At 38.0% G+C, this 12,772-nt stretch overlaps 2 protein-coding genes across 4 annotated transcripts; one reads left to right on the forward strand and one right to left on the reverse strand.

The window, feature by feature from the left end:
- The first annotated feature begins 2,023 nt into the window (after positions 1-2,023).
- On the forward strand, positions 2,024-4,869 carry LOC122016375 (galactan beta-1,4-galactosyltransferase GALS2-like). Its single transcript, XM_042573653.1, has 3 exons — positions 2,024-2,396; positions 2,590-4,122; positions 4,206-4,869. Exons 2-3 carry the CDS (start codon positions 2,969-2,971, stop codon positions 4,552-4,554), a joined length of 1,503 nt encoding a protein of 500 aa, XP_042429587.1. The 5' UTR covers positions 2,024-2,396; positions 2,590-2,968; the 3' UTR covers positions 4,555-4,869.
- A 2,445-nt stretch (positions 4,870-7,314) lies between these two features.
- Positions 7,315-10,320, reverse strand: LOC122016908 (probable protein phosphatase 2C 62). 3 transcript variants are annotated; one of them, XM_042574341.1, is made up of 5 exons: positions 10,150-10,320; positions 9,418-9,666; positions 9,056-9,332; positions 7,781-7,935; positions 7,315-7,562 (listed from the first exon to the last, which is right to left on the reverse strand). In XM_042574341.1, the coding sequence occupies exons 1-5, from the start codon at positions 10,180-10,182 to the stop codon at positions 7,425-7,427; spliced, it is 852 nt and encodes a 283-aa protein (XP_042430275.1). In that variant the 5' UTR covers positions 10,183-10,320; the 3' UTR covers positions 7,315-7,424. The 3 variants fall into 3 exon arrangements, with proteins under 3 accessions (XP_042430275.1, XP_042430276.1, XP_042430277.1); XM_042574342.1 differs by having other exon boundaries at positions 9,418-9,674; positions 10,150-10,306; XM_042574343.1 differs by having other exon boundaries at positions 9,418-9,638; positions 10,150-10,303.
- Between the last annotated feature and the right edge of the window lie 2,452 nt (positions 10,321-12,772).

Consider the following 12,772-nt stretch of genomic DNA (forward strand, 5'->3'; position numbering starts at 1 on the left):
TGGACATTTTAGAAAAAAAATAAATTAAAATCGAACGTTAATCAACATTCGTTTTTTTTTTAACATTGAGTAACATTCGTTTATATATATATTTATTTATTTATTCTGATCATTATTTTAGGAATTTGTTCAACTCTCCAAATATCGACTAAAATTCTATTGAAGAAAGTTCTCGAGTTTGTCCTAATTTCTTCAATCCTCAATTTTCATTTCCCACTTAACATCCATCAAATTTTTAACTTTTTCCATACCCAGCACCATATTACCATAATTTTTGAAGTTATCCAAATTCTCTGAGTGACGACTCTCGAGTTTCGTTTTATACATATCTTCCAGAATATTGACAGAATAGTCAATATTTCATGCAAGACTCATCTCATGGAATTAATCCACTTCAATCACTGGCGATTCAATTAAATAAATCGAGAAGAGTTAGTGTTGATGCAACTGACAATGATAAAGGTACAGAAATACCTTATGCAATCCTTAATTCACAATTTCCTCCATTCTCATTTGAAATATGATCCGACGATATTATTTTCAATCAAGCACCAGAGATGGGCAACAAATCGAATGAAGATCTTAGCTAGCAAACAGTATGGACCGTAGTAGATGATAAGCTCCTTGCAGCGGCATACACAATTATGAGTGAAGATTCAATAGTTGATAATGCCTAGAAAAATGAGTCTTTTTGGAAATGGGTGGTGACAAACTACAATACCAATCGAGATAAGGAGGTTAAAAAGAGAACTACGAAGAAAACAAAATCACATTGGGCTTCGTTGAAAAAGATCATGAATAGAGATAATGGAATCTACAATAAATGCTATAATGATCAACCAAGCGGATAGAGTGACGAGGATTTGATGGTGCGAGCTTATGAAGAATACAAGAGTACTTTTAAAACTACTTTCCAATATGAACATGTGTGGAGGATCATGAAAGATAGTCTGATGTATACTCTTCAATGCTCAGAGCAACGAGCTACAAAGAAAGTAAGAACCTCATAATCATCAGGTGCACATACTGACTCTTCTAATCCTAACACAACTATTGATCTAGATGATAGAGAAGTCTAACCTCGTCCAATGGAACAGAAGACAGCAAAGAGGAAAGGGTAAAGAAAGAGTAGGCATAATTGATGAATTGAATTAGACAGTGCAATTATCAATGACACATTTGGAAAAGTATAATAACAATAAGAAAGTGGATCAACTCATCTAAGCACATTAACTCCTCGTAATGAATATACGAGGCATGATAGATGAATAACTTCAAAATCATCTAGCGATATGCTTGTTTATTTTATTAATTGTAGTTTATATTTTTTATGGTTTATTGTTATGTGTTTTATTAATTTAATATGGTTTGTACCTCTATATTTCAATTTTAAATTTATAAAATATTTGTATTAGTATGAAGTAGTATTTTTCTTAAATTTAATTTTTCTTAAAATTAAATATAAGTTAATAAAGAATTAGGGATATTTGAAAAATATGGAACCGCCACATCCCTCCTAAAACTGGTCCCAAGAATTAGAGATATTTGAGAATGGATATTTGATGGATGTGGTCTATTAATATTTGATTGATGGGATATTTGATGGATGATATCTATAAATATTTAATTGATGAGATATTTGATAAATGAGATCTATAAATATTTAATTAATGTTTGATAGATGAGATCTATAAATATTTAAATAGTAAGATATTTGAAAAGTAATGTAAAAATGAATATTTTAAATATTTGAAAGAAATACTGCTAATTACTACAATGCTTATATTTTAGCAAAAAAGTGAAAGAAATAGTACTCATCTCAGGATTAATACGAAAGAGATAAATCACGAAGTGACTAACACATGAGGGAACAATGCTCATATGAAACAATAATAGATGAATAACTTTAAAATCGGTGATAATTATCCCTCCAAATCGAGGTAAAATGAAATCTAATCACGAGCCACCGCCTGTTCTCTCCAGCCAGTGTGCCACCGTTTCCATTTTACTCCTCTTCCTCATCTCCATCGTCTCCTTACTATTTTCCCGCTGGCGTCACGTGGTTTGAGTCTCGTCGACCGGCTTCGAGGCGACCTAGAGAGTGGCTACAGCACGAGGGAGGCGGAGCAGGATACCAGAACCAGGGGGTATGCCAGTTCGGAAATCCGGGGCCAGAGGGGAGCGCGAGCCCGAGGGGGGCGTGGACAGAAGGCCAGAACAGCCTCGAGGTGGGCAAGCCCCGGCTCGGAGAGTCCCGGGCGGAGTGGGACGAATGCAACGAGAAGGTGGGAGAGGACGTTCTCGGCAAGGGGATGGAGCGAGAAGACGTTGTTGGTTGTGGCGGAAGCTGTGTGGGTAGTGACGGCACGGGCAGAGAGGCAGCGAAGGCCAGCGGCGTGAGTTTCTCTCTTTCTTTCCCTTTTCCCTCGTCCTTTTCTCTCTTCCTTCGATTTTTTTTTCCGTACAAAATCCTTTCTTTTCTGTATTAACATAAATAACAACAGTGCGTTAATCTTCTGTGATAAATAAATTGTCTTCCCTAAGAGGCTACTTTCATATAAATACATGCTTAACCAAAGCCGTTTGCAGCTGTTCTCCAGCTCCATCACTGCCATCCCAGGCCTGATGCCCACCTCCCAAGCCAACTAGCTAGCAGACGAATACAAACAAAGCTAAAAGGAGAATCAATTCTACGCTTCCATGGACTGCAATCTACGGTCACTTTTCCTCACATGGTGGGGTTCAGTTCTCTTTCCTTTCTTTTATCTTCTCAATTAGTTAAATCGATGTCTTAAAACACAAATTCCAGAGTATCAAAAGTCCCAACAAAAATATTAAGAAGAACAAAAGTGGCTTTTGCCGTTGTTGCTTTTAAAAGCAAAGCATCATCTTCTGCTGCACTGTCGGATTCTTCTGCTTCTTCTTCTTCCCTTTCTTTTTCTTCTTCCTCTTGTTCATTGGGGCGATAATGGCCAAGGAGACGCACAAGGATGAGAAAGATTTTTCGGTTGCTGTTACTTGGAAATGTGCTGATGTGAAGCTCCTCCTCGTCTCCCTCTTCTCCCTTTGCTCCCTCATCACCTTGTTTCAGCTCTTCCCTTCGACTTCTAGCTTTCTCTCGTGTTTTTCTACGGTCGATTCACGTCCACTGCAGTTTGCTGCTCTCTCTCCTCCTCCGCCTCCTCCTCCTCCTCCTCCTCGAAGTGTTCATCCTCTGAAAGCAGAGCAGCTCACGAATGATTCCGTTGTGAAGAGATCTTTCAACCCCGTCGGCTCCGCAGCGTACCTCTTCATCCAGATGGGAGCCTACCGAGGCGGCGCCAACAACTTCGTCGTCATCGGGCTCGCCTCCAAGCCGCTCCACGTCTTCGCCAAGCCACAATTCGAGTGCGAGTGGATCGCTCACGGCGGCGGCGGAGGCGAATCCGCCTCCATCTTCGCATCCGGTTACAAGATCCTCCCCGACTGGGGCTACGGCCGGGTCTACACAGTCGTCGTCGTCAACTGCACCTTCCCGAGCGCCGTCGGCCTCGAAGGCTCCGGCGGCCGCCTCGTCATCCACGTGACCACGGGCGGCGGCGGGGACCGCGAGGTCACCACCGCCGAGCGGTTCGTGGCAGTGGAAGAGGCGCCGGGGAGCGTCGACGCGTCCTCCTTCTCGCCGCCGCCCAAGTACCAGTACCTCTACTGCGGCTCTTCCCTCTACGGCAACCTCAGCCCGCAGCGCGTCAGGGAATGGCTGGCCTACCACGCGCGGTTCTTCGGCGTGGGCAAGTCTCACTTCGTCATCCACGACGCCGGCGGCGTCCACCCGGAGGTGATAGCGGTGCTGCGGCCATGGATGGAGAAGGGGATGGTGACGCTGCAGGACATCAGGGAACAGGAAAGGTTCGACGGCTACTACCACAACCAATTCCTGGTGGTGAACGATTGCCTTCACAGGTACAAGTTCATGGCCAAGTGGATCTTCTTCTTCGACATCGACGAGTTCCTCTATCTTCCTCCCAAAACGAGTATCGACTCGGTGCTTTCATCCCTCGCCGGCTACTCCCAGTTCACCATAGAGCAGATGCCCATGTCCAGCAAGCTCTGCCAATTCAGCGACTACGGCAAAACTCCAAGGTACCATTTTTTTTCTACTTCGATTGGTCGTCGTAATCGTTTCCGAAATCTTCCACCGATTCCAGTTCTCGGCGGTGAGGCAGGATGTGGGGGATGGAGAAGTTGGTGTACAGGGACGCGAAGAGGGGCGTGAGGCGAGATCGGAAGTACGCGATCCAGCCGCGGAGGGCGTTCGCCACGGGGGTGCACATGTCGCAGAACGTCGCCGGGCGGAGCACGCACCAAACGGAAGCGCGGATCAGGTACTTCCACTACCACGGCACCATTGCCGACCGCCGGGAGCCCTGCCGGGAGTTCGTCAACGCCACCGCCGTCACAACCCACGACGGCACGCAGTACGTGCTCGACGACACCCTCCGACGCGTCGCAGGCGCCGTGAAGAGGTTCGAGCAGAAGACGATCGGGTCCAGGCTGTCCCGCACGAGGCAGTGACCTTCCCCGTTCCACCATTGCCTGATTCTTTCCTCACCGCCACACACAAACTTCTTCCAGCGCAGGCCATCGGACCCGGATCTCGGCAGATTTCTGCAGCAAAAGACAGCATGAACTTTTCAAAAAAACAAAAAAAAAAAGTGATTTTTTTTCTCTCCATCGATTAGAATGCTAAATGATTGTCCATCCAATTTCTTCACGGATTTTACAATTGGGAGATTGCAGTGCTGGATCTCCGTATGTCTCTTTACCCACGTACATAATTGAAGAGCAGTGATTTGTCGCTTCTATGTATGGGCGTTCGGAAGATAAAACTAGAAAGGCGACCAAACCACATGAACGGGGACGGCCTCTTGCAACGACACTTGGGAATTCGTAAATGAATTTGATCTTTGATTGATAAAATATCCTTTATGCTCATTCAATTGTAATACAATACATAAAAAATTAATAATTTAAATACAGTTAATCTTAATTTGTCCACGCTTCGCATTGAAAGTATCATTTTATTTTTTAGAAGTCGATTTCATTGATGGCTTCCGGTGTCGATTAGACCTCGGTTTAGATGCAACAATTTGACGGTTTAGAAGGACGATTTAACAGTTTTTAAGGATTGACTTTTAATCTTAACTATCCAAGACCCCTATGATTTGAAATTACCAGTTCACGATTCTTATAGGTTCACACCGGTTCATTCAAAATTATTATATTAAAAAAATTAAAATGATAAGTTTATAAAAAAAAATTACACTTATTTAAGTTTAAGATATAGGAGAATCAAAATTCACATAATTCTCATATTTTTTTAACCTTTACTTTATAAGGTGGTGTTATTAACGAGTGATTAGCTAGATTTTTTTTTATTGTTAATGAAAATAATGAAAACTCCTTATTTATAAAATTATTAATAAATTTTGAAAAATAATGGATACGAAATTATAGGTAAACATACGTCAAATATTTTAAAAGGTTAAAAAAAATATTTACATTCCTCTTATTTTACTAAGTAATGGTCCATTCTCATGTTTGGAGATTGAATCTATGAGACTTATTACCAATTCCCCAAATCGAGCATCAAATTTTCATTTCTTGTTCTCCACTCCTATACCATTCAACCAAACACCCCTTAATTATAGTTAATTATTACTCTAGTAAAATAAATTATTGACTTACTCAAAAATTATAGTTAATTATTATATAATTAACTAATACATATAAAATATTATTTTGATTTAGTCTAATTGAATAGATACTTCACCTTCTTAAAGAAGACTAGGGTTTAATCCCCGACCACTATAATTCTTTTTAATTTATTAAAAATATTTATCTATAAATAAATTAAAAAAACAACAGTTGAACATGGTTAATTGGAGCATTGAACGGTAATTGGCTGGGGTCGGACTGGTTACGATTCAGGTCCGGGCAATCAGATCAATGGATAGTCTATTCGATAATTCAGTTACGGATCAGAGCCAAGTCTGATGTCCGGGGCAGGTCTAAGTCCGGCAGCTCCATATCCGTTTGCACTGCTGCATGGCATCTTCTGGTCATGAGCTTCTTGTGCTGTTGTGCATTAACATTTCGTCTGCTGACTTTAGTGCGCACGCTCCATTCCTTGAATGCATTTAAACCAGTTCAGTTCACCTTCTGCTCTGTGCTGATTCGGGGGGTCTGTTGCAAGCCATCGTAGCAAAACTGGTGTGAGCAAAGCTTCCTAGCTAGAGTCTCCATCTGGATTGGCCATGAGCTTCTTTACATTGTTTTCCCGTAGTAATTATTCTTTTGTTAGTGCGTTTATGTTTGTCAATTGGTTCACTTTATAGAGTTTACCTAACTTGTTCACCATTAAATAGGTAATAAAAAATTGGTTTGTTGACACTCTTCACCATTTAATTAGATGGTTAAAAATCAGTTTGTTCTTGCTTTGATGATATATTCGTAGTATTTGAATTTAAAAACTAATGTACAGTCGTATATAATTGAATTAATATGGTTCCACTCTCTTAAGTTGTCATTCAATAGGTAAATAGACTTTACTCTCATAAGAAGTAGGTGTGCTAAGTTTAGTTGTTGATGATTTATCATCTAACAGTAATATAACATCACATCTAACTTTTGTTGAAGATTTTAAGAGAGAATCTCTCAAAAAGATAAAATAACCTATAGTTGTGTCATGGCATCTAGCATAGGCATATCATTAAAATCTTTTGACTAGCTTTACAGTCTTCCTAATAGAAAAGTCTCATGATTGGTGTAAAGCAAACATAACAAATGATAGCATGGGTTAAAAAAAAATAACCATTGATATTGCATGAAATATATCTAGATATAAAGTGAGATTAGAGATTAGAGATCCTCATTAGTATGATCATACTTCACATTTATTTGAGAGGGTGTATCAGTCAATTTGTCATTTGTAAGACCAGACCAAACAATTAAGGTAGTGGACTGGTTGAAGCCTTCCACAAAAGAGCAACATGTCTTGATCATGGTAGTTTCTATCTTAGATGGTGTAAACTAAGTAAAGGAGTGTAACAGAGATGACTGACTTAATTCGATAGCCAATCAATGTAGTTCTAATTACTCTTTCATCTAGAAAGTCTTTTAGAATGCTCTCACAGAATACACTCATTAGAGCCTCTTATTTGTTTCCTATATCATGCAGAATAAGAAGGTGCAGGGCATGAGAATTCCAGGTTCATCTCTCTTTTCCAACAATAACAAATGCAGTGAAAAAGAGAGAGAGAGAGACAGAAGAAATTCAACAACCTGCAAGTCCGATGGAGTTTCACAAAACAAGCAAACTGCATTCCGTCAAAGATTAATAATGTTACAGGAGTTCTGCTATACCGATTTCGGGAGGATCTTAGCTAGTTAAATTTCACTACGATGCAAGAAACATCATCTCTGCTCTTCCTTGCAACGGCCTCCTCAGTCAGACTTCTAGCAGCTGTTTGAGGATCCTTTATGTCTTTCATGAAATCAACTGCTTCTTGGTTGGACATCACCTGATCAGATGCACAAAAACAGATTTTCTTCATGATTTTCTAGCAGGTTATTTAGGCCTTGTGTGTCCTCAAAAGATAACAAAAGAATAGTGCATATTACGATCGAGTGTATCAGCAAACGATCTGAAAAGTAGATTTGTTTGTTACTAGTTTCAGAATTTTCAATTGGGGGTGAAATCATTGTATGTATTGCTTCTTGCCTAGTTACATGAATTTACCTTCCATAGTCCATCACTTGCAAGGATTAGAAACTCTGCATCTTCGTCGATGATTTCATCAGCCACGTCAGGCTCCGAAGTGAGATGTGCCTTCAAGCTCCTATCTCCAAATGCCCGTGCTACAGCCAGCCGTCCATCCACCCGTGGTACATCTCCTGATAAAAACGAAAATTGATGTTTCAATCTAAATGCTGAAATCTTGTTGGCAACCCTAATTTCAAAATTAACAAACTGTGCAAATTATGTGCATGTCATTCATTCATTTCAAATTTTCAATGATCAATAATAATTTCCATTTAAATTTACAAATGCTAAAAGGATGGCCTCACAGAAGACATTGAAAATAAAATGTATTATCTCTTTCATGTAGAATCATAAATTCATTAAATTTCTTTGCTCCAATAAATTCATTAATTTTAGCATGTTTTCAATACAGGATGAAATATTTTCTGGAGACCAACTCTATTAGCAAGCTTTCAATATTAGGGATGATAATTTGCGTTGTATCATATTAATCAGGTCATAAATGAGTTTTCTCGTTCATGTTAATATAAAAAAATAAAACAACTATAATTAATTATATGCCCTTTAAAAATAATTTTATAGAGTTGAAGATTAATTAAATTCTCTAAAGTATAAAGTTAAGGCATAAAAGTTATCAAAGATCTTTAAAGTTAACGATTGTAAATAAGGCAATTAGTGTCATCAATCTATATATTTAGGTTATGTCGTGTCATTTTTTGAATTCTATCTGTGTTAATTGAATTCTGGGTTGCCAGCTCTACTCTATATGTTTAACAGGCAATGTGTTATATAGTAACAAGTTAATTTTGGGGTCTTGCAACAAGAGGTGTATTTGGTTCCATAAAATTTTGCATTAATCAAAATCAAGCCATGCAAAAAGAGAGAGAGAGAGAGGAGAGAGTAAATTCATGTTTCCTTGTCTATTTGTATAGTTTAAGAGCTTAAACCACGCAAACAAGCAACAAAAAAAGTGGTAGTCTATCCAAAGCCCAGTATAAAGCTTCATGGTAGCCTATCCCTCTTATACAAACTCAAGTCTTGACAACCAATTCCCTTGCTTAGATATTTCTGTCTTCTGACACCAAATGTCTACCAAAAATTCAGCATTTTCTATTTCGTTATATCAAATACATGTTTCTCTTTCCAAAGATGAACAAAAATTATCGTATAACTAGTCCTTGTGTTCTTCAGAGTTCATGAGAATTGCAAATTCAGAAACTTAAGCTAACAAAACCAAATCTAATGGATTACCTGGAAAACTTGTCACAAAACCACCCTTTTCCTCGATCAAATGTCGCTCCCTGCTTGGTTCATGATCAATGGAAAGTTGGACAGCAACACCGTTCTTGGAAATAACTGCTCGTGAGTCTCCAATATTGGCTACCACAAGGCTCACACCATCAATTAGTATAGCTGTAACTGCTGTAGAACCGCCTCTACCCAATTCAGCTTGTTTTTCCAGTATTTTTGTGTCTGTTCTCTCATATGCTTTCTTGATTGCACTTTCTATATCAGTCCAAAAATCCGGCTGCAAGCAAATGGACATGATTGGATTTCCTTGAAACAAAATGGAAAAAAAAAGAGAAGAGATTCATATGACACAATTCGCTTACCTCATTCAATATGTTTTCGAAAAGATTAGCTCGGAGATAATCTGCAACATTTTGACCCAAGTGGCCATCGAAAATTGCAAATAAACCTAGTTCATATTCACCAACTTTTTTGAATTCAGCCACCAAATAGTCTTCCATTGGATGGTTTGATTTCCCCTTCACCATGTGGTAGCCATGTCGGATGCTCTTCCCACAGATTTTGGCTTTCCCTCTCCCAGTCTCTGATGAAGAACCAAACCCTGCTTTAGCCTGCTTGACTAACACAGTACAATAAGCAAAACATTTTTTTCCCCTCAGAAGAAATATACTAAATGGCATCAATTATCATAACCATCATAAACATTTATGCTCAAGAATTACAAAATTTGACCTTTTAGCTATTCGCTGAATTGGCACTAATACATAGTCCCCTAAATTTCCAAACAAGAAAACTTATAGTGCTGAACAGGTCAGAGTGGATCCCTTTCATCATGCATCGTAGCTCAAATGGGAATTATCACAAGCAACTAAAAAGCAACAGCATGTCTATTTGATCAATAACTCACTCTGAAACAACATTGAAAGAAGGGGACACGAATCCCACTCAAGATACACAAATAGAAAGAAGGGGAAACAAAACCGATTGACTGAAAAAGCCATTCGAGATCCAAACTAATCTGCCCAAGCACATTTGGAAAATTAGGGATACCAAATAAACTCTTTTTTTTGTCGCTTTTATGGAAGTTAACTTACTTTGATCTTCTGCAAGATCTCCTTCCCTGCCATTCTCTAAGTTCGATCGAAATCAACCGACTCAACGATCCCCAGCTGGTGCTCAAAAGGATGAAAAAGGAGAGAGGAGCTGATCGAGGCCCACGAGACTTGCTCCCGTTGACGCGGAGACGCTGTAAATTCGACCGAGAGAGATCGCAATGGCTGTCGGCTGGGTGAGGTGGGCCCCGGCTTTCCGACGGGGAACGTGGAAAAAAATGCGCGTCGGAAAGTATCGCGGGGATGAACGGACAGGGTTCACTTGCTGACATCGATTCCTCAGGTGCCGTTCCGGAGAAATGACCGATGCGAGTGGAGGGCGTGCTGTTTGGTGTCTCGGATGAGGCACGCACCTCCGCCGCCGTGACGGTGGTGGGAGGTGGGACCCTCTGAGAGTTAATCATTCGTTGCCCGTAGAAGTGGGGCGTCACGAACAGAGACAGTGGTCAGTGGATAATTTTTAGAAAGATAATTCGGTGTTTATTACATTAAAATTAAAATATATCTAAAAGGTCCATCTCATTTTAGGATGATAAATAAATCAAGTGTTCATAAATAAATTTAATATTGGACTTAATATGAGTTTATTTATATTTATTTAATATACATAAGATTAATTAAATAGATAATTTTGAATAACTCGTTAAGCTAAATAAACAAGCTTGAACACATATGTGTTCAGCTAGTTAACATTCGTGAACAACGTTTGTGAACAATGTTCACGAACCATATTCATTAATAAAACCCTTTTTAATATGCTAAATAAATAATAAAATAAAATAAATTTAAATTATCAAGCTCAATAACCAATCAAATAACTAAAAATTTCAAATAATCAAACAAGTTTGAATTGAGAGCTTGATAACATCTAAATGAACAAAGCTCAAGCCAAGCTCGAATCAAGCTCAAGACAAGCTTGAATTGAGAGCTTGAAAATATCTAAACGAACCAAGCTCAAGTCAAATTTCAAACAAGTTCAAGCTCATAAAAAATAAACCAAGCCAAACTTGAACACTCATTTCAAAAGCTTAGTTCATTTTAAACTCGGCTAGACTCGGCTTGATTACCTTATTAAATAAGCTTGAACACCTCAAAGCTTGGCTCGACTTGTTTACAGCCCTACTCATTTCATAAATTACAAAAAGACACATCCTATTTTGCTCATTGTCAAAGTATTTACCAATAGTGAATTTGATCCCCTGCGCGACTGAGAGGGCGCTGATGTGGCAATAGAGAGTTGACTCTACCGCATCAACACCCCCTCCCTAGTTCATATTGTCGGTCCTAATAATTTCATATCAGTGTCTTTTTATTGATCGGATGATCATAACATCCTCGAGATGTATGTGATATCCTCGTGATATGCATTCATCCTTGAGATATGATTTGATCCATTTGATTGACAAGGAGACACAAGGGCACGGAATTGTTGGGACAGAGGATCCGAACTCCTCCTCTCTCAGTGCACACCATGCACACGGGGCATGAACAAGATCAACTCCGTTACAATGGAGCACCTACATAATGAACTTGCCAAAATATCCTTTCTCTAATCATTTCATCAAATTCATTATAATAAAAACGTCGAATTGCGCAATCTACTGACCAACCAATTTGAAGTGATTTTAATGGACTAAAAGTTGATTTTAATCGGTTTATGGGAAGTTGCTATATGAATCTAAAATATTTAGGATCATTAAATATTTTAAATAAAAGTGTTTCACGGTTCAGAGTCTTTAAATAATATGAATAGATAACTTTATGAGTGCAACAATATCAATTTAAGATAAACCATTATATCAAATATTTTTATAAAACATGTTTAATAGCTACTGGTTAATTTAAATCTCATGCAATTAATTGAAATTAATTTTCACATAACAAACTAATAGTTTGAGTGACAATAGATCTAATGAAAAGGGTTAGGGGTAGGGCATTTTGGGAAATAATATGTTTTAATTACAACCATTCCAAGATGTGTGTCCACCAAAAAGGGAAAAACATTCCTCAATTCCAAAGATTAAAAAGATTCTCAGGTGATGTTTGATTAAATGACAGAAATGATTATAGATTCTTAGGTGATGTTTGATTAAATGATAGAAATAATTATGGATATGAGTTTTATAGTAAGTTGGAATGAGAATAGAAATGAAAATTAAACATATATAATTATATGAGTTTGATTGATTATCATAAATTTAAAAATCATTGTTAAATTATCATTACCAAATACATAATTCAAATAGTATTTTTTACTATCATTCCATTGACTCATTCCTAAATTCATCAACCTATCTCTTTTTTTTTTTTATTTTGTCCATAATTATAAAGGGTCAAATGTTGATTGATGAAAAGTAGTGGGATCGGCATCATGATTTGATGCTACTCTTTATTATTAAAGAGTATTATATTTTGGATTTGTTCGGTAAGCAAATTGGTTTTTTGTATCGATGTTTAAAATTAATGGGACGAAAATCAAACACCTAAATTATAAAAAAGAGATAAATTTAATCTTTATATTAAAGTTGTTAAAAAACTATATCATTAATAATATTTATAAATCAATCAATGAGAACACAATATCATCTAATATTTCCTTTTGAAT

This window comes from Zingiber officinale, chromosome 8B (assembly GCF_018446385.1).
Source record: "Zingiber officinale cultivar Zhangliang chromosome 8B, Zo_v1.1, whole genome shotgun sequence".
Classification (NCBI taxonomy): domain Eukaryota; kingdom Viridiplantae; phylum Streptophyta; class Magnoliopsida; order Zingiberales; family Zingiberaceae; genus Zingiber; species Zingiber officinale.